This window comes from Sorex fumeus, unplaced genomic scaffold (assembly GCF_029834395.1).
Source record: "Sorex fumeus unplaced genomic scaffold, SorFum_2.1 ptg000098l, whole genome shotgun sequence".
NCBI lineage: Eukaryota > Metazoa > Chordata > Mammalia > Eulipotyphla > Soricidae > Sorex > Sorex fumeus.
The window spans coordinates 24,212,287-24,237,787 of record NW_026606155.1 but is presented as its reverse complement, the minus strand read 5'-3'; the positions used below and the strand labels follow the sequence as shown (position 1 = coordinate 24,237,787).

Sequence of the window (25,501 nt, the reverse complement as noted above, 5' to 3'; positions counted from 1 at the left end):
TTTGATGAAGTCATGAAAATATGAATAATTCAGCTGGATTGAAGCACTGGTTCCCAATTGGTGGGCACACTTGAGGGATTTTTGCCAAGATATACAGCCCAGGCAGTGCCCCAGTTCTAGTAAATTTAATTCTCTGAGATTAAGGCCCAGGAGAATGATTTTAGAACTCCTTGGTAGCCCTCATGTGCTTGTTGAATCAGCAGCGAAATACATCAAATCCTCACCTCCAGTTCACACTGGGGATTTAAACCTTGAAGGTGGACCTACCAGGGAGTCATGCCCTCATTTCTGCTTTTACATTTGTTCCCCAGTCCAGTCAATGGTTAAGAAGGACTCTCTTGATTATAATTATTATTGAACAAAAGTGTGTTGGCATTTTGTCCCTGAGAGCTAGTGTCAGCCATCATGTTCACAGATAAAACCAGTAATCAAGGGTGATTTTTTTTTTTGAACAACTATCCTTTTAAGAATACCCCTGCAAAGAACTAAAAGAGAATTCAATGGTTTGAAGCATGTGTTTGACATGGTGGAGGCCTCATTCTGTCTCCAGCCCCACATGGTTTCCTGAGCACCACCAGAGACACCCAAGCACTCGGCCAGGGCTTACCCCTGCAACAAAAATGAAGCAACATTCAATGCTAAATACAGTATGAGGAAGGAGAAAAAAAAAATCTTCATATATATATAATCCTTCCTTACATTTAAAATGAACAACTAGTAACTGAGAATGTGACTCAGCAGTAGGCTGATTCCCTGACACCACTAAATAAATAAGTTCACTAATTTACCATTTGGCAGTTCCTTTCTTCAAATATTCAGATATTCAAACTTCAAATATTAAGTGCCTGCTCAACAGTCCCTACTCTTCCTTGTTGCTTAACAGGGAAGCACAGACTTATATAAGCAAGATAAAGAAATGAAATATAGAATGTGTTATATAAATGGTAAAGAGAAATACTTTGTTTACATGGTTTTGTGGGAGTCTGCTGTATTCTAGTTTAATATTCAAAGACAAATCCCTCCCTTCAAAGAGTTTATAATCTAGTACAGAAACTTATTGAATGCCTCTCAGGAAAACAATGGGACTAATTAAACTCACATAAGGAAAGCTTCTTCCTCCCCCTACCAGTGTATGTTGTATATATTGCTGTCTCCTTTGATGTTTCTCAGCCGTTCCAATCACTCTCCTTTTTTTTAATAATGCAGTATTTGCATTATAGCTAAACCCAGCATAGTTATTTTTGGAAAACATAGAGGTATGATTTGTAAATTAACAGGCTTTGCAATTTGCTGTCTCTTCAGATGGCTAATTACTTCTATTTTGACTAAGTATTTAATCTTTGAAAGTCCCAAGATTTTAGACATCAGTGTTATTATATCAAGATGTTTATTCAAGCCAGAGAGATACTCAAAGGACCGAAGTGTGAGCTTTTCGTGCTGGAGGCCTGGGCTCAGTCCTGGGCACTGCATAGTATCCCGAGTGCCATCAGTAGTCGCTTCTAAGTACTGAGCCAGTCATAGTCCTTAGCACTGCTGGGCATAACCAATTTTTTGTTTAATGCCTATTCCTGAGAAATGTAAAATATGAGCAATTCAAATGAATGTACCTCTTGTACAATGGCTTTCAAATGAAATCACAGTTTAGATCTTTCCTCCAGATAACTAGCAAATAGGCACAAGCCTATTAATATTGGTTTGAAATTATCCCCCAGAGACTGCATCCCTGCCATCTCAAAAGCTTATGTGGGTGTTCCTTGTATTAATCTATTGTTGTGGTTGAGCTCGGTCTCTATGCTGTTCACCAATTCCATGTGTGTGTGTGTGTGTGTGTGTGTCTGTCTGTCCGTTCCTATCCCTGCTTCTTTTTTGTTGTTGTTTTTCTTCTTTCTTTCCATTTTCAGTCTCTTTCAGAGACCCAGTCTTCCTTGGTTCTCATCAGTTCGGTGTACGGCACTCATGGAAGTGTGTTGCATCCCCTCTTCCTTAAAAGAAAATGAGACATTTGTTATAAAAAGGGTTGTCCATTCTTACTGCCCTTTGAGGTTTGGTTAGGGTTTTGTTTGTTTCTATTGTTCCTTCCCTTCCTTTCTAGCTCGAAAAATGTTTGTGGGGGCGGTGGGGGGAGGGGCGAATATTCTCAGGACTAGAGTTTGGCAGGTCATTATTTTTGTTTTTGTAAAATTGAGCCCAGTTCCTCCTTGTTCATTACAGAAAAATTAAAGAGGTGGTTGGATTTGGCATGAAGTTAAAAAGACCTAATTAGAGTAGAAAATCCCCGTAGCTCACACTTCTTTGTGTCCTCCTGTTCCTCCTTCCACATTTACCCCTCTCTCTCCTCTCTGTGAGAGGGCCCCAGATATCCAACAGGCCTTCTCTCTTCAGGGCGTCTGCTTTGCTTTGTTTTTGTGAACATATTATCATGGAAGTGTAATACACATACAGAAAAGACTCAGGTCTTAAGCGTACAGACAGCAGGTTCTGTGTTTACATATGGACATAACCATATAATCACTTTCCAGATCAAATAGAGTTCTCAGTACCCAGATCTTTCCACTCCTCTTCTCCACAAGGAATAAGCCCTTCTGGATCTTAGTCATGGACTTATTTTTCTTCTTTCGCAGAATTTATACAAATGGCATCATACCATATGTATTTTCCTGGTGTCCTTTCATTTCATTTTCATCATCCTGTTGATCGTCGATTGCCTCGAGCAGGCCCCAGTAACGTCTCTTTCATCCTAGCCCTGAGATTATATTCACGGCTCTTTAGGAGAATGAGACCCATCATTGTTACTGGTATTTGGCATATTTGGTACGCCACGGGGAGTTTGCCAGACTCTGCCCTGTTCTGGTGTCCTTAAACCAACATTATTATGTTGGTAAGATTTCATCCATGTGTTGCTCATAGCATTAGTTTATTTTCATTGCTGTAGTATATATTTATACTGTGTAACATACCACACTCATCCATTGTACTGTTGATGAGCATTTAGAGTACTTCCAGTTTCGGGGCTGGAGCAATAGCACAGCGGGTAGGGCGTTTGCCTTGCACACAGCCAACATGGCTGATACAGGTTCGATTCCCAGCATCCCATAGGGTCCCCCGAGCACCGCCAGGAGTGATTCCTGAGTAACCCCTGAGCATCGCCGGGTGTGACCCAAAAAGCAAAAAAAAAAAAAAAATAGAGTACTTCCAGTTTGGGGATTGTATGGATTCTTATGTGTGTCCTTTGATACACATATGCATATTTATGTTGCATGGGATTGATCTGTCATAGAATATGGCTACTGTAGCACTGTCCTCCCATTGTTTATCGATTTGCTTGAGCGGGCCCAGTAACATTTTGAGACTTGTTACTGTGTTTGGCATATCGAATACGTCACGAGGAGCTTGCCAGGCTCTGCCATGCGGGCAAGATACTCTCAGTATCTTGCCAGGCTCTCCAAGAGGGGCGGAGGAATCGAACTCAGGTCGGCCAGGTCGGCCACATGCAAGGCACACGCCCTACCCGCTGTGCTATCACTCCAGCCCAGAATATGTCTACATTAAACATAAATTGAGACTGTGAACCAGTTTGCCAAAGTGGTTGTAACAAGTAATACATCAGCTGTGTAAAAGTTTCTCTTATTTTTCTCATTCTTTCTCACCATTGACATAAATCTTTTTTATTTTAGCCATTCTCATGTATATGTGCTGATACCTCTTTGGAGCATTAGTATACATTTTTCTGGTAAATGATGTTGAACACCAGTGTTAATCTGTGTTTTGTAGATTTTCTTGAAAATCTTTTTTCATGAAAGTCTTGAAAGTTTTCATGAAAAATTTTTTCATAAAACTCCTTTTCCTATCTTTGCCCAATTTCTTATGGGTTGTTTGACTTGTTGAGTTTTAAGATTTAGTTATATATTATGGACATAAATCTATTAGTGAATAGATGGTCTACATATATTTCATCTACTCTAAGAGCCTTCAAATTCTAGAATAGTTTTTGATCTATAGAAAGTTTTTGATCTACAGACCTTAAAGAGAATTCCTATGTCCCCCTGACCCACTTTCTCCTGTTGTCCTCATCCGGTATGACAATGGTACATTTGTCATAGCTGAGGGGTCAATATTGGCATATTATTAACTAGGACTTCATAAGGACATCCTTCATAGTAAGAGCCCAGTCTCTTTGGTCTCAACCTAAAGTGGAGAATTCAGGAGATCTCAAATAGTATGAACTTGGATCCTGTGAGATCACTGAGAAAAAAGTCTAGAAATGCTACTATTAAAAGCTCACCATGTTTGTACTCAAAATTCTCATCCTCGGTAAATATCTTATATTCTGAGTATTACAAATGGCATTCTTGAGGCCTGTAGACATTAGCTTTGTTCTCTTTGAGGTTTCTTTGGGCTATTTTGGGTTTGGGGCTCCTCAGCGGCTGCTCCCAGTTTGATGCTCAGGGGTGAGCCATACTGTGGGAGCCGTGTGATGCTGAGGATCAAATTGGGGCCTCTCACATACTAAGTGTATATGCAGAGCTCAGCCCATTGAGCTCTTTCTCCAACCTTTTAAGTAAAGTTAACATAGCACAAATCTTATTCCCAAAATATTTAAGGATTTTTATCTTTATCACCTTCTTTTGGAGAAGTAATGCTTCTCCATAGAGAAGCCATGGAGATAGCACAGAGGCTGAGGTGCTTGCATTGCAGACTGCTAACCCCATGTTCAATTCTGGTCCCCTGAGCACTGCTGAGTGTGACCCAAAAAGAAAATAAAAAGATGTAGTAGTGCTCATCTTAAAAGATACTCTGTAATCTCTGCAATTCATTCAGGCCAATAAATTAGGTATTCTTCAGCAGGTAGGGCATTCGCCTTACAAGCGGCCAACATGGCCAACCCGAGTTCGATTCCTCCGCCCCTCTCGGAGAGCCCGGCAAGCTACCGAGAGTATTCGATATGCCAAACACAGTAACAACAAAGTCTCCAATGGAGACGTTACTGGGCCCGCTCGAGCAAATCGAGGATCAACGGGAGGGCCTTTACCTTTTACCTTTACCTAAGAATAAACAAAGTATCCACCCTTAGATTACAGCCTGTGAAGATCAATTTAGAGATAAATTTAGAGATAAAGACTTTATTAAAAGAGGGCTGGAGTGATAGCACAGCAGGTAGGGTGTTTACCTTGCACTGGCCAACCCGGGTTCGGTTCGCAGCATCCCATATGGTCCCCTGGGCACCGCCAAGAGTAATTCCTGAGTGCAGAGCCAGAAGTAACCCTTGTGCATCGCCGGATGTGACCCAAAAAGCGGAGGGGGAAAAAAAATTTATTAGAATGTAGACCTTTAGTGGAGATAGGTCTTTCAGTATATTACCAATATCCACACACAAGAAAAAGGCAAGGGCTGAAGCAATAATACAGACGGTAGAAGGCTTGCATAGCATGAAGCTGACTCAAGTTCGATCCTCAGAACCCCATATGGTTCCCCAAAGGTTGTCAGGATAGCTACCAAAGAAACATTGCTTTGATGTGAGAATTAACATTGCTTTGATAAGAGAATTAACAGGGATTTGCATTTTGTTTGTTTGGGGTTTTTTTGGCTGGCTGGTCTTTTTTTTTTATTCTGCTTCTTGGGTCACACCCAGTATTGCACAGGGGTTATTCCTGGCTCATGCACTCAGGAATTACTCCTGGCAGTGCTCAGGGGACCATATGGGATGCTGGGAATCGAACCCAGGTTGGCCGCGTGCAAGGCAAACGCTCTACCCACTGTGCTGTTGCTCCAGCCCCATGGGATTTGCATTTTGGAGAGCTGTTCTCTGTGTGCTCTCTGAATCTTCTATTATAATACTGTCATTAGAGAACCTGGAAGCAGCTAAAACATGAAACTGTGAAGTATCTTCACATAAATTTCTTTCTTTTTTGACAATAAACTGTCAAGAAATCTTAGCATTTAGCTGGCAAACACAACTGAGCTTGGGATTTTTTTTTAACTTGACTTTAACTATATTCTGATTGGGAACCCTGTGACTGGCAGAGTTGGAAGTACACACTGGTTCAGGCTGTGTGTGCGGCATGTGGTGGTCTCCTTCTGTGACTGCAGTCGGGCTTCCCGCATCTCTGCTTTCTGGGGACTGACAGCAGCACCCTCGATGCCCCGACATTATCTTTAGATCCCCAGCATGTGACAATGGAGGAGGCCTCACATTTCGACAGGCTGAGGAGGAATAGAACCTTAATATTCTAAATGCAACCGACCCAGGTTCGATTCCACCACCCCCCCCCCCCCACCTTGGAGAGCCCGACAAGCTACCGAGAGTATCTCGTCCCCACAGCAAAGCCTGGCAAGCTACCCGTGATGTATTCGATATGCCAAAAACAGTAACAGTGAGACGTTATTGGTGCCCGCTTGAGCAAAATCGATGAACAACGGGAGGACAGTGAAGTAAAGTTTAAAACAACCTTTTCATTTATTTTTAAGCAGGGGGACATCCAGTGATGCTCAGAGTTTATGTGGTCAAAGTTGGCAGAATTTCCTTCTGTCTGTTACTGAATGATGTTTTGTTGCGTGTGTAAACATGTGTATAAATATACATGTGTCTGCATACATACATAGCCTTCTCCCTTCACCCATCCGTGACTGAACACGTAGACTGTTTCCATTCGTTAGCTAGAGTGAATTTTGTACTCAAAATTCTCGTCAGTAAACACTGAGCTGCATAGATATCTTTGTGTTCATCATTTTGTTTCCTTTGATACATGACCAGAATTAAATGACTAGATAGTTCAGTGTTTGATTTTTGTTGGGCCTCCCAAGCAGTGCTCAGGGTCCCCTACCGACAACCACTAGCAATAGTCAGCAAACCAGGCCAGATAGTTCTACATGCAAACACTGCTGTGTGGTCCTGTTTGGACCAGGGGCCCTGAGGACCAGCAGGGCTGTCCTGGGAGTTGGCACTCAGGGCCCATGTGGTGCCCTGCTCCTGACCACACAACAGTCTCCCCAGCCCATTTTTAATCGGCTGAGGCCGTGTTCCCATTCCACATCCCCCCACCTCCTTGCTCTCTCTTGTCTCTTTGATCGTAACTATTCTGCCAGGTAGGAAAGGAGACCTCATTGTGGGTTTGAGCTCTTTCTCTTTCATTAGTGACGGTTGGTACCTCTGCATGTACCTGCTAGTCATCTGTTACTCTTACTAGAAGCTTTTCTGTTTAGATCTTATTTTTCAACTGGGTTAGTTTAATTTTAGTTTATTTTTTTTCTATCAAGTTATTTGAGTTTTTTTTTAAAAATACCTATTTTAGATATTTTACTTTTATCAGATATGTGATTTGTAAATATTTTCTGCCGTCGCATATGTTGCCCTTTTACATTATTGAGTATTCCCCTGGCTGTAGAAACATTTTGATTTCATGTAAGCACACTTGTTTCTTTTTTTGTTTTGCTGCCTTTGCTATTGGTATCCAATCCAAAAAATCATGGCCGAGAACAGCATCAAGAAATGTACTCCTAATGTTTCCATCTGAGAGTTCTATGTATTGCATTTGTCTTCATTTCATTTTAAGTTGATTTTGTGGCGGCTAAGTTTGTGGACCAATAGCACAGCGGTAGGCTGTTTGCCTTGCGCGCAGCCGGCTGGGCTGAGCCAGGTTCAATTCCTCTACCCCTCTCAGAGAACCCGGCAAGCTACCAGAGTATTTCGCCCACACGGCAAAGCCTGGCAAGATACCCATGACGTACTCAATATGCCAAAACATAGTAATAACAAGTCTCACAATGGAGACGTTACTGGGCCCACTCGAACAAATCGATGAACAACAGGAGGACAGTGCTACAGTGTAGTGCTAAGTTTGTGGACCAGCTTCATTCTGATAAAAAGATTTTAGAAAGTAATCATTGATGCCCATGGCTTTGCAGAAGGGGATTCGGTTTGCCCCCTTGTCCTTGGGTTAAAAGTGCGGGGAGAGCTGTGTGAGTGACCACACACAATCCTTCCCCTCCTCAGCCTGGCCTGGGACCCAGCACCGGGGCCTCTTCCTGAGGAGGGCACCACAGCCAGCCAGTGTGCCCAGAGTTCACTGACAGCTCTCCTGTCACATGCCGCCTCTAGACTTCACCAACACAAATGTCAGCAGTGGCTGCCTGTTCCAATGTTCCTGACAGTCTCAGCTATTTCGACTTTTGTGTGAACTAAGTCCCAGTGACCATCTGTCACTTTGACAGCAGACATGTAAATTAAAGTGAGACAGCAAGGAAGGCCAGCCAGTCATCCCCATTAACATTTTATGAAACGCTTTGCATCCTTTAACCTGGATATAACCCCGGTCCCACACAACCCTTTTATAGCTGCTTATTTGACCCTAGAATGCACATTTGATTCTTTTGTCTTTGCCCTGCTTCTCCCCAGTACTATGAGCTCCCGGCACTCTGCCAGCCCAGTTGTCTTCTCCAGTGCCCGAAGTTCACCTAAAGAGGAGGTTCACCCTGTGGCAGCCTCTCAGCTGGCACCTTCCTTCTCCTCCTCCTCCTCCTCTTCGTCGGGTCCCAGGACTTTCTACCCTCGCCAGGGCGCTACTAGCAAGTACCTCATTGGATGGAAAAAACCCGAAGGAACCATCAACTCAGTGGGATTTATGGACACAAGAAAGTAAGAATTCTTTTGCATCTCTTGCTTGAATGATTTACTTATAACGTGATGGAGAACAGAAATGATTGGGAAGTTTCCTACAGCAGACGGGGTGTGGGGGGTTATGGAGGGTGTGAAACAGGGTGTTAAAGAGATCTCCTTTCCCTGAGTAAAACTTGTCTTAAATCATTGCTCCACTTCATTCATTAAAAAAGATGTTGGGGCCAGAGAGATAGTACAAAAGGTAAGGCGCTTGCCTTGCAGGCCACCAATCCAGTTTGATCCCTAATATACCACATATGTTCCTGTATAGTGAAACATTCTGATTTGAGAATCTTAGATCTCCTAAGGGAAAAAATGTGTATGAAGAGCAGATTTCAGGGTAATTGCCCCTCTGGTACTAAAATTGCATTTGTACTTTTGATGATATTAGTCGTAGCCTTCCCATGGAATTCTTAACTGGGCCAGGAAGCACCCGAGGGGATATTTGAAAATAAGCGACATATCCTGAATATAAACAACTTTTTAACAAAATAGTACAGAAAAAAAAATTCTGTTTTTGTGCATAAAGAGGTTGCATTTGGGATTCCTGCCTTGTGGTCTTTTATTAATAAGTCTGTTGCTAATTTTGGCTTAGTAGAGCTAAGAGTTTCCTGCAAAAGCATAATTAGTTCATCAGACTTTTAATTTTGTCTTTCAAGTTGGTTATGTTTCTTTAAACAAGCATTATCCGAGTAGATTCTAATGTAATTGAACAGAAGGAAATCTTTTGTCTCCTTTAATACTTTGTTATTGGCTTACATACTTCACAACCCTTGAGTCCATCTTGTCCACTCAGTTTCTGCTTCTTGCTCTCTTTCTTCAAGGCGTCACCAGAGTGATGGTAATGAAATAGCCCACACCAGGCTGCGTGCCTCAACCAGGGACCTGCGGGCATCTCCGAAGCCAGCCTCCAAGTCCACTATTGAGGAAGATCTCAAGAAACTCATTGATCTGGAAAGCCCAACTTCGGAATCCCAGAAGAACTTCAAGGTATGGGCAGAGGTCGACTGTGGCAGGGACACACCTCTCGGCTGATCTGCCTACCGCAGTCACTCTCACCCAGGAATGTCTGTTCCCCACCTCCCACCACCTCCTGGTCTCCACAGTGCTTAGTCACTCTCTCCCCTGTGGTCCCAGACCATATGGGGTAGACATTCCTGGAACATGATTCGCTTCTCCGATCTCTGCAAAGATGCCTGTGGCTCTCTTGTCAGGAACTTTCCTGTAAGAGCCTTGCCTGACAGGTCCTCTTACCACACAGAGCCCCTAGGTGACAGCCCAGCTGCTCTACTCCCAGCTGCTGCCCATGGTGTCCCCTGTCGGCCCCTCAGTCACTGAGAGTCCTGCCTGATGGACACTCTCCCCATACTCCTAAGCCATCTGTTCAGTCCAGGAAACTAAGTCTACACCCTCATTTTCAGAACCTTCCAGACTTTCTTTAGTTCATAAGGCCTTCACTTTGCTCTTAGGATTCCAGGCTCTGAATTCCACCTCCAAACCCCAGTCTTCCTCCCCTGTCATCGCTCATCACTTGCTTTTAGCATGTGTGTTTGTCACTGGCCAGACCCTTGCATGGCCACATGGGAGGGTTAATGTCACTCCCCATGGTGGGGAAGACCATGAAGCCCTACAGGGTTCCTCACCTTCTGCCCTCTCAAGTGAGCAGTGCCAGACTCCTGGCTGTGGGGCTGGGCCTTAAGGCCTTTGACTCTGAGCTGAAGACGTTTCTGTCAGTCTGAATTTCTTAGGTTTCCCCAAGAGCAAGAGTCTGTCCCCAGGAAGTACAGTTTGACATTTTCTCACCTCTAGATTCTTTCTTGTTATTTTCTAGGTTTTTAGTTAAATGGTCTATAGTTTCTTTTTTCTCTCTCTTTTTCTTTTTGGGTCACACTTGGCGATGCCTAGGTCAGGAAGCACTCCTGGTAGTGCTCAGGGGACTCTAAGGGAGGCCAGGCATCGAACTTGGGTAGGCTGCATGCAAGGCAAACGCCCTACCTGCTGTACTATCAGCTCTGGCCCCATAGTTTAAGAAAGACTCTGAGAACTAAACTGTTCACCTCAAACTAAGCTGAGTACAAGAATCTCAAGGGCCTTAGGAGCTGTGGGCTTTCTCCCTCATGCTCATGTGCATGCGTATGCCCTCAGAGGTCAGATACATCTCCTAAATGTAAACGTTTGCAGAAACTAAGTGTGCTCCAAAGACCAAACTGGATTTTTATTGAGAAATAAATGATTGATTAACATAAACATCAACATGAATCATTTTAAAGACTTGCCATTCCTGATCCTTGTGATTTATGTTTTATAAGCCAGCACTTAGCAGTCCTGACTCACCACCCAGGGTACAAATGGTCTCCTTGGCAACCTCGCAAAAGATAGGGCTTGAAACTTCTTTATCTATCAAAATCCAAGGAGGTGGATTTAAAATGTTAAGTACCAATTTCAAAATTAAAAAAAAAATTATTTCAGATTTTTCCTGTGAGGTTCGAAGAAAATAAAACTTGCCCTGAATGGAATCTCTCCTCCGGTTCTTGATTTAACTATTTTGGAAAGGGGCAAGCTCAGAACGTTCCTGCATTTGATTTACTCCGGCAGTGGAAATAATTGAAAGCAGATGTCTGTTTCGCCCTGATTCCAGGTCTTGGCTCTTATTTCCAAAATGAATTACTTTAGCATTCCTCTTTGAAACAGGGTGCACTTTCTTCTTGTCTCTATTACCGTGAGACCCTCTGCAAAGAACGCTTCTGCTGGCTAAGCTGCTCCTCAGCAAGCTGGAAGCAGGAGCTGGGGTTGGCGGAGGAGAAAGACTTTTCTCTCCAGTTCATTCGTTTGGGTTTGACTTCCGTTAAGTAGCTCCAGCTGAGTGTCTCTGCAAGTCTTCACAGAGAGTCATCGTCTGCCTGGCTGGGTCTCACTGCGTCAGGAAGGCCCACAGGCCCTTGAGTTGGCTCCAGGAGGCTTTGCTTGAGTCTCCAAACGCCTGCATCAGACGGCCTGTGGGGAGTAGGGTATCCTGCTCTGTGCGGTCATGCTTGGATACCACTCACCCACCTTGGCTTTCTGTGAGCCTCCTGCACCTCACCAGGCGAGGCCACACCGGGCACCTTACAAGGTGTCATAGGATGGGGCCACATTCAGGAGCTCCAGGGCCCTGTGTCGTTGCCTCAAGGAAGTCCCGCCCTGAGAACCCACATTGGCAGGCTGATAACAGGATACCCTTGCTTGCCACAGACTGGCAAGAGAAGCGACAGGAGTGTAGACCCAGGGTCCTTCTTTCCAGCCAGCGCCAGGCTCCCCGGGGAGAGGAAGAGCAGCTGTTGCTGGCTCCCCGTCAGGTGACCTGTTTCACAGACAGTCATTTCCCGGCTCTGAAGGAGACTGGAAAGAGTGAGGAGAGACACGCCTGGAGCAAGATGGCTCCTCTCCAGGCCTTTTTCTCGGCTTTGGAATAAAGGAACAGAGCACATCCACGGGGCCGAATGCCAGATTCAGGAACCTCTTGTCAAATAAAATTACACAGAGAAGCCTAATATGTCAAACCGAGAAAGCTACGTTTGTCTGCTTTGGGGCTGGGAGGTTGTCATAGGCTCAGGGTCCCCCTTCTTTTCTGACCTGCCCCATTGTGAGAAACCCTGCCGGCTCCTTGGAACAGTTTCAAAACCCCTTAGCCAGTTGGGTCTCTAAAATCCCTTCCAGAGGGGCAACTCCACCCGATTCTTTCCCAGGAGCTGGCTGCACTGGGCAGTGCCCTTGGCTCCTCAGGCATGACTAGGGTCCGAGGGACGAAGGGCAGCAGGGCTAGTGTGCACACCTGGGGGGTGGAGCAGGGCCCATCGGGATCAGCTCCCGTCCTCACATGGTCCTCATGTGACAGCCAGCTTCCTTCTGTTCCGCCATCTCCCTTTCAGGACAGTGCTTCTGCAGGAAAGAGAGCTACTTTCCTTCCTCCGTGGAATATCTTAATCATGATTTCTCCTCTGTCAGACGACCAGGTTGGGGACAGTTATTGGATAAGGAAATCACTTTGCTGGAACCAAAAGTGCTAAAACACAAAACAAACAAATACAAAGATGAAGAACAATTTTTGAATAGAAAGCTTTGAGGCAGGAACCTGACAAGCTAGTCCTAGAATCTTACAAATGGAGGAGACAAGGAGTTTCTATCTAGTTTGGCCTTTATTTACAAGTCCATGCCCTCTCTTCTCTGCAAAGGTGATAGATTTGAGAACCTGTCTGGCGCAGACAGAGGGACAAAGTGAAGGAAATAGAAGTTTATTGGGGTATGCTCCTGGGTGGAACTCCATGAACCTCTGGTGAGACTGGGATAGAGCTATGCCCTGAGGGAGACTAAGGGGGCTTTAAAGTTGTCTTGGGTGGGAAAAGGGAGGAAGGGAACAAAGACCAGTGGAACCTGTGTTTGGTCTGGCCTATTTTCGGTAGAGGATGGAGTTCCTCATCCATCCTGGTGGCTTCCTGTCCAGGTGGGCCATAAGTTCTGTCTTCTGCACTAGAGACAGTGTGATCTCTGATTCTGGGAATGTTGCTGTCTCATCAGCTGGTTGTCATTTGGTCCCAGTCGCCATTTTGTTTGAGAAAACTTCACAAAAGGAAGTGGGGAAGCCCTCATTTCTATACCAGGTAACTCAAGTAGTAGGTGGCTAAACTACCAGCCCATCTAAGGGCTCCAAGCTGGCTTTTCTAGGCAAGCATGGACCTACCTCAGTTGAATTCACAATGAATTTGTGAAAGTGAACACACCCTTTACATAGTTGCTTATTTGCAGTGCACTTGGCTAATTATTTTTCACCTGCATATAGAACATACTGTTCAAGCCAGTTTGCAGGTAACTTTGATGTATTTCACCCTTTGCTTGTTGAACAGAAACACATAGAACACAGGAGAACACCTAAGGACCTCCTTTATGAACCAGTGCACTCATCCCCTCTGCTGCAGTGGCAAAAGGTGTCTTAACCCTCATCCCCCGTCTTCACAGTGATCATAGTTCCTCTGCAAACGCAAATAGCCATCTAGGGAATTGAGTGGGATACCGGACGTTGGAAGATGTTAATGCATACAGTGTTTCTCAGTGGTCGGGATACTCAGCTTGGTTTTATTTTGACAGGGAAAAAAAAACTCAAGGAAAATTTCACCTATTCATAAAAGCCAAAAAGATATTCTTGATAGAAAACTACTGGGAATTGTTGCCATGCACATAGAATACGAGCTATATAATATTTGTCATTTGCAAAGGCATTTCCCCTACCTAAAAATTCAAGAATTTTTATTTTATTTTATTCATACCTAAAAATTTCACAAATTTTTATTTCTTGAGAAGTAATTTATCAGAACTAAATGATCTTCAAAACTCCTTTAATGTGACCTATCTCAAGAGATCTACTTATTCAGTATAATTTAGTAGTTGATGGTTAACGGAAGCCACCTACTATTTGAGTTACTAGGTTATATGATCAATAGCTCTTGTTGTACAGCAAGCATGCAGTCACTTGAAAAATCTTTGACAATCCCCTCCTGGCACTGTGGCCGTTCCTAGGAGATCTGGACATTATTTCATCCAGTGCCGAGACACTGGAGCATGACCAGCTCCAGGCTTTGCTCCATCCTCTGCATCCACCTGCGAGGCCCTGGGCTTCTGCTTCACAGGGGGAGAGTTGCCTTTCTCTGAGAGACTGCTTGGTTGAAGTCAAAGGCCCAGGAGTCAACTACTGACCAAATCTGTCTCGTCACCAATCTCGTTTAGAACTGTGACCCCATTTTGATGAAGCCACAGAATCACAGCTCTCATGTGCTTTGTGCTGATAGGTGACAGGCCCTGCACTAGCCCCTTTGTGACCAGGAACTCCAGGATGAGTGGGATATGTCTGCGGAGGACCCTTGGATTCCTTGCCAGGGTATCAAGAATAGTGACTTAGTTAGCCAACCTCTACCCCCAATGAGGATATGAGTGTCAGAGCCAGAAACTGACTTCCTGCTTGTCCTGACCATGTCTTCCAGTTCCATGCGCTATCCTCCCCGCAGTCTCCTTTCCCCACCACTCCGACTTCGAGGCGGGCTTTGCACAGAACGCTGTCAGACGAGAGTATCTACAGCAGCCAGCGGGAGCACTTCTTCCCCTCCCGGGCATCCCTGCTGGACCAGGCCCTTCCCAACGATGTCCTCTTCAGCAGCACCTACCCTTCTCTGCCCAAGTCACTTCCTTTACGGAGGCCTTCTTACACCTTGGGGATGAAGTCGCTGCACGGTAAGGAGATGGTGGCCCACGGGCCCAGAAACAGCTGCCACCTTGATCTCTGTAAGGATAAACAGGACGAGGTCCTGCTTGTACCATAGACACTCGCCAACCCTTCCTCGTCATCCTTTTCCCTGGGGTCCCAGACGTTATGGTATAAACATTCAGCCTCACTGGGCCTGGGGCGCTTATTAGAACAGAGTCCCGGATCTGCCAGGGAACTGCGAGGTCTGATGGTCCAGGGTAGTAATCTGGGAATTGCTGTTTACACCGGAACCATCCCTTTGCTATTTTAATGGACAAATACAGTTAACACTGAATTAGTTATTTCGTAAAAACATGTCCCCACCTGCTTGCCGCCCCCCAGCACTGCAGACACCCAGACGTTCCATTGTTCTGTCTTTCCCAGGCTGGGCGAGTAGTGCCTGTGCGTCAGCCACTCCTTGGCCTGACTCATTCATTCATTTATTCAGTGAGCAAACACAGTATTTTAGGAAAACAACTTGTGGATGGCCGGACACCTCCATGTGCCTGCATTTGGGTCATAGAAGCCTTGATTGTCCCGTGGGCTGCATCATGAGGTGACAGTTTTGCACTCCGTTCTGGGGATATGCACACCCCACCACCACCACCACCACCACCAACACCCCACCACCCCGCAGATCTCTCTTTATGGAGCCTGTGTTCCTCCTTGTTTATCATACACACACTGCTCCAACCCTGTCTCTCTTCTGTCTGGATTTAGCCTGGAATCAAAGCTAATGTCACTTAGCTTCCCCCACCCACCTACCCACCCACTTCTTCCCCCATTCAGCTGCAGCTTGAATCTGCTTTGTCTGCCCCAGGAAGTCACTTCCACTGACCCAAGTTGAAGGCTGGTAGGATAGACCCCTTTTGTTATGGAGCCTCCCCGAAATAGCCTCCTGCCAGTGAGCTGTTGACCCCTCTTTCTTTCCCAACACTGGGCCATTCTCCCCTAATTTCCATTGCCCCTGCAGTTTCCAGCCTTCCTGGAATCCTTTTCTCATATTCCCACAGTTCTACCTTTGCAGCAATAAAAATAATTCCTTCAAGGAGGCCTGTCTGCGGGCATCCTGTCAAAGGGGGTTCTGCCTTCCAGAAGCTTCTGGAAGCTTTCATCCCATGCAGACAGCCTGAATTCCACTCCCCCAGCAGGGAACCTGGGCTCAGAGGCCCAGCAGGGCCAGAAAGTCCAGCAGCATCCTTGGGTCCCAGACCTTGCATGGTGCAGTCCTTGTAGGGCTGCAGGATCAGCCTGACCTCCTTTGGCCTAAACATCACTGAAATGGGGTTGGGGGTGGAGAGGGACAGCTTCCTTCCCTCCCCATATGGAAATTTGGGCCCTGGAGATAAAAGGGCAGAGGGTTGTGAGTGACACTCAAAATTGTCTGTTCCACCTACTTACCCTTGGTGGGAGCAAGTTTAAATAGAACCGAGCATTTAATATCTGGCAGTATTTGTTGATTTCCATTTACTCATAATTTTGCTAATTTTAAACACATTAATAACTAGCAGCTGCACATCAGAGCAGTGCTTTATGTAATTTGAAAGGGAAAAACAAGCACTAAATATACTCTGGTTTACCAGGCTATCATAATTGAAGGAACTTCTTAACTCCTTGTAAACAGGTATTTCTGGGCTGGCTTCGGGATTTTACTCAAGATTGTCACTGCCAGCCCCAAGCTGGCATGGGTTTCCATGCTGCAGCCCCATGCTGGAGACAACCCCACTGGTAGGCTGCGTGCCAGGCCCTGCTGAGTGATGCCCATGCCAGAGCGACTGCCCCTGGCCCTCTGGGCCCTTGCCCTAGCTAAGCAGGGGTTTATTATGGTTTAATGTTTGTGCTGAAAAGAATGGTTTCCTTAGACCTTTGACACCCAGGACCCTTTTAACTAGGTCCGTACAGTGTCCTTGGGAAGGAGAATGATGAGAATGATGCAGCATCATTCTAAAATCACCCTCTTGTCAGCTCCTGTGTGGAACCGTGCATCTCATGTGGCTCTCACACACCCTCATCAGGACCGTGCCTGGTGGCTGCTTCCTCCCAGTCGCTGGGAACCAAGGGACTCCACAGGAGGGCATCAGATTTCAGGTCCCATCCTGAAATCTGGTGCTAGGTAAAGAGGCTCCTATTGTTCCCTCTCAAGGAGCTTCCCTGTTTTGTCTCTAAAACCTAGTCCTCCAATGAACGGAGACTTCGGGCCTGAGCCATAGTACATTGAAGGGTACTTGCCTTGCACGCAGCCAACCTGGGTTCGATCCCTGGCACCACATATGCCTATGTTCTCCTGGTGCAGAGCCAGGAGTGAGCCCTGAACACCAGCTGGTGTGGTCCCAAAATAAGAGTTCTCTTCCGCTGCAGCCTGAGTCCCTTGACTGGTGCTGCCCTAGACCCTCTGACAGAGCCCACAAAAGCACCCATGGTTTCAGTGCAAAACTAACTTTTCTATGACACACGCTACCATAAGAGAGCTAGAGGGAGTTGCTCCAACATGAATGGAGGGGCTGGGGCATAGTACAGTGGACAGGGCTCTTGCCTCGCACGCATCCAGCTCGGGTTCTATCTCCAGCATCCCATGTCGTCCCCCAGGCACCACGAGGAGTGCTTTCAGGCCAGATAGGTTGCTCCTAACAAATGACCAGCTCGTCCACCCTGGTCATGGGACGTAAGTGGCTCTCCTGTGGAAAGGGGGAGTGTCTAAGCCCTTGTCTCATCCTGCAGGAGAGTTCTCGGCCTCGGACAGTTCTCTCACCGATGTCCAGGAGACACGGAGGGTGCCCATGCCTGACCCTGGGCTAATGCCCCTGCCTGACGCTGCTGCCGATCTGGATTGGTCCAACCTGGTGGATGCCGCCAAAGCCTATGAGGGTGAGTCCACTGAGGATCCAGGCAGAGTCTTGAGGTGGAGGGCCGCGTGACCGCTCTGGTCAAGTCTCTGTTCCCTCAGCGTCTCTCAGCAGACCAGCAGCACGTGCCTGACAGTGGCATAGCTGGAAACCAGTGACAGTTACCCGGCCCTCAGTAGGGCCACGCAGTTGCCTGGTGTACTCAGCGAGAACCTAGTGTTCCCTCTCCAGAGGGGTTTAGAACATGGAAGTGTCGCCTCGTCATCTGTGGGAAAGGCAGGCGGTGGCGGGGGAGCCCCAGCTGGGGCCTGGCTGAAAACAACATGAATCCCGCGCCAGTCTTTTGTCACATTATAAAGAGGTTGCACGACATAGTCAGACACGTGAGGATGCGTGTCCTGCAGGGCCCAGCCCCCGTGCTGACAGGGGCTGCTCTTGGCCTCCTCACTGCTCCCGGCCCTGTGAGGGAATGTGTCTCCAGCCCGCACTCTTTCCTGCCTGCCTGCTCGTGGGCGGTTTTTCTTCTGCTAGTTTCTTAGAGGTACTGGTACATTTTGCTTTATTAAGACCTGACGTACATTTTATTGTTAAAATAGATTAATCATTTTGCAGAAGATAAAAAATAGCAATCGGATGAATTCAACAGGATCGAAGAAGATCTGAAGATACTCACACGTTCCTATTTCACAGGGTTAAACACGGAGAGAGGGCGAGAAGCTCTGGCCAGCCTCTGAGAGTATGCGGGCCTCCGAGAGGAGCAGAGAATGGTGGGACAAGTCATTCCTCACTTAGACTTTGGGAGATTTAATGCTCCTCCCAAGTGAGCCGTAACACTAAGACCAAATTTGACTTTGCAGACTCAAAAACAAATAAATTCAAAACTTACCTTAATATTGTCTACAATGCCTTTGAAAATTAAGGTAAAATATTTGTGTGTTTTTAAAATGCACAATGAGGGAATAAAGGGAAAGAAATGAAAAAATCTGAGTTTCAGGGGCATGAGGGATAAGACAGCACAGTCCTTGAAAGGTTGCAGATTTGATAGTATCCATTCAGAGCTTGTTGTAGCCAGGCTGGTGTGGGCCCAGAGCAATTTGATTCACTGGAGCACACACGCCCTGGAAGGAAGACAGCTCAATCCAGAACAGAGAGGAACAACCCCTGGCAGTGCGTTGGGTCTCCTTCCGGGGGTATGGTCGAAGGTATGGATTCATTTCCAGTTTGAATGTAGGCATAACTAATTCTGTAGCAAACTGATTTTCCATAGGTGTCAGGTTAGAGCTGTTGATAAATGCCCTGCTGTTTTTTTATAAATAAAATGGCAGCTTTCTAGAGAACCAGAATATGCTTTGCCACATCAAACTATTTCCCACTTCTCGGCTCTGCTAGTTGTAGGGAAGTAGAGAGATGGTCAGGCCTGTTGTTCTTAAGTGCAGGTCCTTACACAGGGGCCAGCCAGATACTCTGAAATATCACTATCTCAAGTAGTATGTTGCCAGAAGGTTGTCAGCTCTCTTTTCTTGAACAGACCAAGGGTTCTCATTCCAAACTGCGGGTGCTTGAATGTTTCTGTAGAGTGAGTTGAGAGGGTTTCCACCAGGCGCTGGTTTTCAGGAGGACTTGATGAGGTCACAGAATTCAGGAAATCTTGGTATAGTAACTTACCTTATAATCAGATCCCATAAAATGAATCTCCACCTTCGCAAATGGCTGTTCCCCCAGGACTTGATTTTCCATTTAATTTGCCTTTTACTCCTTTATGTTAAATGGTAAAAGTTTTCATTGCTTTTTAAACTTAATTTTTTCTTCTAGCTTGATTTTGTAACCTTGGCTCAAGTTTTTAGCAGGTTTATTTTGAAACACAGGTGGTCAGTACTTGGTTTAAAACCCATCAGTATAGCTAGGCATCCTGTAAAAATGTACTTCAGTAAGTCTCAAGTAGCTTAAATCTAGACCCCCTAATGCATTTTATATCATCACTAAGTGGAAAGCCTTGGTTTAGAAATTTGACACAAGGCCCGTTTCCAGGGAAACATTACTAGAATACTACTTTGGTGAGAGAGAGAAAAGGGGGTGCTAGGAACGTCTGGACAGCAAGTGTTTTTGAAAAGGAAGCGGCGCTTCTATCCTCTTGCTGCCTGGAACAGTGATGTTCTCCTGGGAGCAGAGAGGACACCCACGCCTGCCGCCCACAGACTCAGCGTGATGCTGGCGTGGTCGTGGGCGGCCTGTTCCCTGTGATGCTGAATGGCTTCTCCTCTCGCCTCCAGTCCAGAGAGCCTCGTTCTTTGCTGCTAGTGACGAAAACCATCGCCCCTTGAGTGCTGCATCCAACCAGCTGGAGGACCAGGCTCTGACCCAGATGAAGTCATATGGCAGGTTGGTTCCCCCTCCCCTCGGGGCAAGAGTCCCACTCTGCACCCCTGTGTCCCCTCCACTAGTGACAGCAGATGTGGGGGAGAGATGGAGACCACATGGATTAGCCCTGTACTGTCAGACACGTGACACTTTAGTTAGGACGTACTGTAACAGAGTGCTGGCAACACAGTTAAACATCCTGATGGAACTTGAAGTCACAGATATGAGCAGTCATCACTCAATGCCATGATACCTCTGTGCCCTCAAGTCCTCTCACAAGGTAAGAGAACTCATTTGCACTGAGGAGTCCCATGCGTGCATGGAGCCCTGGGGTCGGCTGTTTGTGTCACCTGATGACTTCTGCCCGTGTCTGAGCCACCCTGGTGTGCTCCTGCAACCACCCACATTAGAAAGCTGGGACAAAGGAGAGTCAAGAAGCCCTGCAACACGGGCTGGAGCAAGAGAACAGGGAGCGTGCTTCTCTTACACCCGGGTTTTATCCCTGACCCCACCAGGAATGGTGATCCCTGAGAACAGAGCTAGGAGTAAGCTCCCCGACAAAGATTCCCTGTAACTTCATAAGTAAACCAGTAAAAACCGCACCCAGTGGGTTTGCTTCTGAGATGTGACTTCATGCTTCTCTCTAGCTGTGCCAGGGCCAGCCTGACCTCTCCCTCTGTTTCATATGAGGAGGTCATGGGATAAATATGTGCACTTCATACATGTGAGGGCTCCCAGCCACCATATGTAGCACAGAGAAGGCTTCTTGGTGCAGATTAACCTCATCAATGAAGAGTTTCTTCCCTTTTAATCTTTGAAGGCTGATTCAGAATGCACATATCAGGCAGAGGGATAGGTGGTAAGACACTTACCATGCAAGTGACCCACCTGGGTCCAATACCTGCCACAGCCAATGGTTCCCCAGGCCCTGCCACGAATGATCCCTGAGCACAGAACCAGGAATAAGCCCCAAGTCCACCTGGATTTGGCCCACAAATGGAAGGGGGAAAAATACAGAATGCAGGTATCCATAAAACGTGGTTAAAAACAGTAATGGGGAAAGGGAGGCTGGTTCATGTTGCAGATACAGAACTTGAGATAGGATTCTTCGCCCTGAGGAGTCTTAGAGGAACCACTCTCAGAAGAGAGTACAGGAGAGTAGCGACTGTAGCTCTTAGTCTGGCTGTTGAAACTTAAAAAAAATGTTGCCAAATCTGAGGGAAATCCCAAAATGTACATTTTCTTATGATGATGCCTCGACAGAGAGGTTGGAGTGCACAGACTTTTCCTGCGAAAGGCTTAGCAAACATCTTAAATCTTTGTGGGTGAGGGTGGTGGCTGGCTCCTGGTTCCCTGGGAATGAACATGTGGAGCTAAATGTTAGTGAAAATGTTCAGCCACCTCTAAGAGCATCTCAAGCAAACCCTGCCTCCCCCCACCCCCCATCCCCACCCCACCCCCATCCCCTGTGGCTGCCAACCTGACCTTTTCTTCCTTGTTCCCAACAGTAAAGATTCATCTCCCACTCTGGCTTCTAAAGTGGACCAGCTGGAAGGTATGCTGAAGATGCTTCGGGAAGATCTGAAGAAGGTAACCACGACTCCCAAAGCAACATGCCCAGGGCTTGCAGCAGGCCCTTGAGCCGCGTTGTCCTTTTAAAAATAGTCTTTGTGGTCCCTGCTTTCCCTGAGCTCTCACGGCCAGAGGGTGCTGCTTGCAACTCAGCTCCCACAGATGTGCAGGAGAGGCATTGCTCCTTGTCAGGGGTCTACACCCCTCAGCTAGCCCCTGCCATTGGTGTCCCAGCGCTCACACCCAGACGACCACCTCCCACTTCCAGAGAGTCTCCTGGAGCAGGGCCTCAGTGCCCTCGGCAAGGTCTGAAATCTCAGACCACCATTCTGAGCGCTGGCTCCCTTCCTACCCAGCACAGCCGCTGCCATTTCCACCCCAGAAGTCCTCACCCAGGCCAGGGTGCGGGACTGGGACAGGAGAGCCAGGCCGGGGCATCCCCTTAGTGCTCTCTCTGCCCTGCTCTGTCCCCCAGGAAAAGGAAGACAAGGCCCACCTGCAGGCGGAAGTGCAGCACCTGCGAGAGGACAACCTGCGGCTACAGGAGGAGTCCCAGAATGCGTCGGACAAGCTGAAGAAGTTCACGGAGTGGGTCTTCAACACCATCGACATGAGCTAGGAGCGCTGCAGGGGACGGAGAAGGGGTGGTTGGGGCGGCGGCAGGCTTGGGCACTCTCCAGGGAGGGCTTGCCCCCCTCCCAGTCATGCCGCCCACCCTTCATTCTGAGCAATGCCCTAGCCCCGCCCAGTTTCCCACCCTGGCTACTGCCGCCTCCTTTCCAGGAGCCGACAACAGTTGCAGATCAACAATCATTATCTGCCTTTTGTAGAAAAGAAAAACAAAACAAACAAAAAAAAGCAAATAAAAAATTAAAAAGTAAAATAAAAATTTAACTGCTAAAATGTGAATGTCTTTATTTTTTTGCACAATATCTTTATCTGTTATGTATTTTACAAAAAAAAAAAAAAAAGCAGAGACCCGGCCTGGGACTGGAGTCCCCCTGTCACCCCCATCTGCTTCTCTTTCCATCAGCTCTTTCTTCTCTATTTTCAGGTAACCCAGGCTTCCCCTCCTCACTAATATCATTGTTCCTAGAAAAAAAAGTGTTTTTTGAAACTGTTTCTTTGGGGAATGGGGAGGGGTGCTTCCTTGCCCTTCCTTTCTAAACTGCCTGCAGAGGGAGGTGTTGTAAGAGATGCCTGCCTCCCTGGAATGACTTGTGCATGAGCTAGTGCTGGCTGTACCCATCTCCGAGCTCAGCGGGGCGGTGGTTGAACGGTAGCGAGTCCAGAAACCAGAGCGTGGGAGCACGCCAGTGCCTGGGGGTCGCCCCCGCTTTTCAGCCCCGCTCTGTGATTCCGCCTCCCTCCGCTAGGGGCGCTCTGTGCCGCTTTGACTTAAGTGCATCCTTCGGAATTGGAACCCCTGATTCCGTGCCACAGCTTCCGGGTTCCAACCGCTAATTGGTTTCAGCATTGCTCCAATCTAAAACCTTATCATCTGTATGCATTTTGGTGGAAAGTAGAAGTTTGGATTTAGATTTTTTTTAAAGTTACAAATATGTCCAAATTGGTATGTTTTAGTGTACGCAAATCGATTTATTAATAAATAAATCCTGCTCTCTAAAAAGCCAGATTGCACCCATATTTGTAACTAAGAGAAGTGAGCTGGTAAATGTGACACCTGCTTGTTAGGAGCGATGAATGAAACGGAACAACGGGCTCCTGAAACCTGCATGTCCCGTGCGCCCAGTGCAGCGGCCGCCTTTCCTGCCCCCTTTGCGGCCAGCCAGAGGCTTCTGCGGCAGAAATGATCCGTGTTCTTTTTCCTGCCGAGCACAGGGACCCTGGGCCCCCAGAGTTGGGAGACCCGAGCAGAACCTCTGGTGACCTTGTTCCTTGCCTTCCTTTAAACTGACACCTGTGCCCTTTCTGTGGCGACTGTGGTCTAAGAGAACATCCAACCACCTGGGATGTTGGCTCCAAGTCATCCCCTGCCCTCCCTTCTTCCATCCCCGAGAGAATCAATGGAGTTTCTTACTCCTTCCCACCCTTCCTTCCCCTCCCCTAGACTTTGATGCTATAGTTTCATTCATGATTGTAATTTCTCCATGACCTTTTTGTTTTTTTCTGGTGACATTTCTATCATGGAAATAGGAAGATTGCAGAGTGCTTTGTAAAGATCTCGACTGTCTCTTTTCTGATTGTATGAAGGAGCGTGTACATTGCCTGATAACGTTTTGTAAATGAAGAATAGCGCTAACCTCCTGGCATTCTGAATTCTTGCTTCTCCTCCTGAGTTTGTTTTTTATTTTGTTTTAGATTTTGTTTGGGGACTGGGGGCAAGCTATTTATTAGAGTTTTGCAACAGAATTCTTGTTTGAAGCCTTTAAAGACTACTTGTAAAATTCAAACAATAAAATTCATTTTAAACGCTCTTTTAAAACACTTTGGTATTATTGCTTGAGGTTTTCTTATTCGAAAGACCACCCGGTAACTCATGGACCCTCTCTGTATCCTGATTTTCATCAGGGCCCTTAACGCTAACAATGATTCATGAAAGTTTTGTGCCTTTTAGAATTTTAATAAGCTCTTTATTCTCTGTGCACATGTCCATAGAGAATTCCTAATTTGCCCTTCTCCGCTGATGATTTAATATTTGCAGAGCCCTTTATAATTAGTTCCCCCTTCATTATCCATGTGTGGATTTTCCATGACAGCATTGTCCTTCCCTGAGACCGGCGTTGTTGGGCTGTCTTGACTGCCTCTCCCAACTCTTGGTGTTAGATGTTGCGTGCTTGGGGAATACAAATGTCTGATAATATTAGACTGTGCAAAATATAATTAGAAAAGTTAATCTACTGAAAAAAATCATAATGCACCCCAAAGCCAAATGGAACCAAATGTTTTAAATCGATCACGTCATTGTTCCTCTCCATTGATGCAGCTAATTGAGAGCTGACTAGAGTTTCGTCCTTCTATTGGGCCCAACAATTCTGCATGCTCTTGAAGCAAAAGATAACAGGAAAACTGGAGGACACAAGATACTCTGACTAGCAGCAGGAGAGTGGTGCTGAGACCATGATTTTACTCTTTGGAGGGCTGATGAATTGAGAGTCCTGGAAGCAGGTGCCATTGGCCTGTGGGGAGTCAGGGCAGTACAGGCAGGGGAGCTCCATGCAAGAGCTGACTATCGGGGGCGATTGGTCACATTCTAGATATGCTCACGGTGATAACAAATTAGATTGGGTTGGATAATCAACTCCTTCAACTGGCATAAAATAATCCAAGGCAAGGAACTAGCAGCTATCATACTGGGTAAAGTCAATCAGAAGGAGAGGGATAAAAAATGATCTCTCTCTCATACATGGGACTTAAAGACACACTGGAAAGTAGCAACAAGAAGTCAAAAGCAACATGATGAGAGAACTGAGCCACACAACTAAGTTGGGCAGTGGAGGCTGGGAGGCGGGCGTATTGTGGTTTTTGGGAGAGGGAGGTGGTGTGGTGGGGGGGGCGAGTGTTGGAATTACATGCACGATAAGCCATCATTAATAACATTGTGGACCACAGAATCTTGTTTTTAAATAAGGCAGAGAAAATGGGTCCCACAAGGTTTGGCCATTTGCCTTAGGTTAAAGACTGAATGATGTTCCCTAAACGTCTAGTATCTCAGTGACTCTGCTGCTTTCTGCTTCCCACAATGAATGACACAGATTGAAGCACAAGCTCACACACCTCCATCAAGGACACATAGTGCTAGGAAAAACTTGGCTTTTTTTTATGCTATTTTCAAAAAACAAT

General features: G+C 46.4%; 1 protein-coding gene across 5 annotated transcripts in view; it reads left to right on the top strand.

Annotated features, from left to right (window-relative positions):
• SIPA1L1 (signal induced proliferation associated 1 like 1) overlaps positions 1-24,135 on the top strand; it is a 358,911-nt gene extending 334,776 nt beyond the window's left edge. For all 5 annotated transcript variants that reach the window (XM_056134390.1, XM_056134391.1, XM_056134395.1 and 2 more), the window contains 7 exons: positions 8,393-8,632; positions 9,478-9,643; positions 14,665-14,911; positions 17,643-17,789; positions 20,038-20,146; positions 21,634-21,715; positions 22,173-24,135. In XM_056134390.1, the coding sequence (XP_055990365.1) occupies positions 8,393-8,632; positions 9,478-9,643; positions 14,665-14,911; positions 17,643-17,789; positions 20,038-20,146; positions 21,634-21,715; positions 22,173-22,316 (1,135 nt within the window). In that variant the 3' untranslated portion in view covers positions 22,317-24,135. The remainder of the gene's footprint in view (positions 1-8,392; positions 8,633-9,477; positions 9,644-14,664; positions 14,912-17,642; positions 17,790-20,037; positions 20,147-21,633; positions 21,716-22,172) is intronic.
• The last annotated feature ends 1,366 nt before the right edge of the window (positions 24,136-25,501 follow it).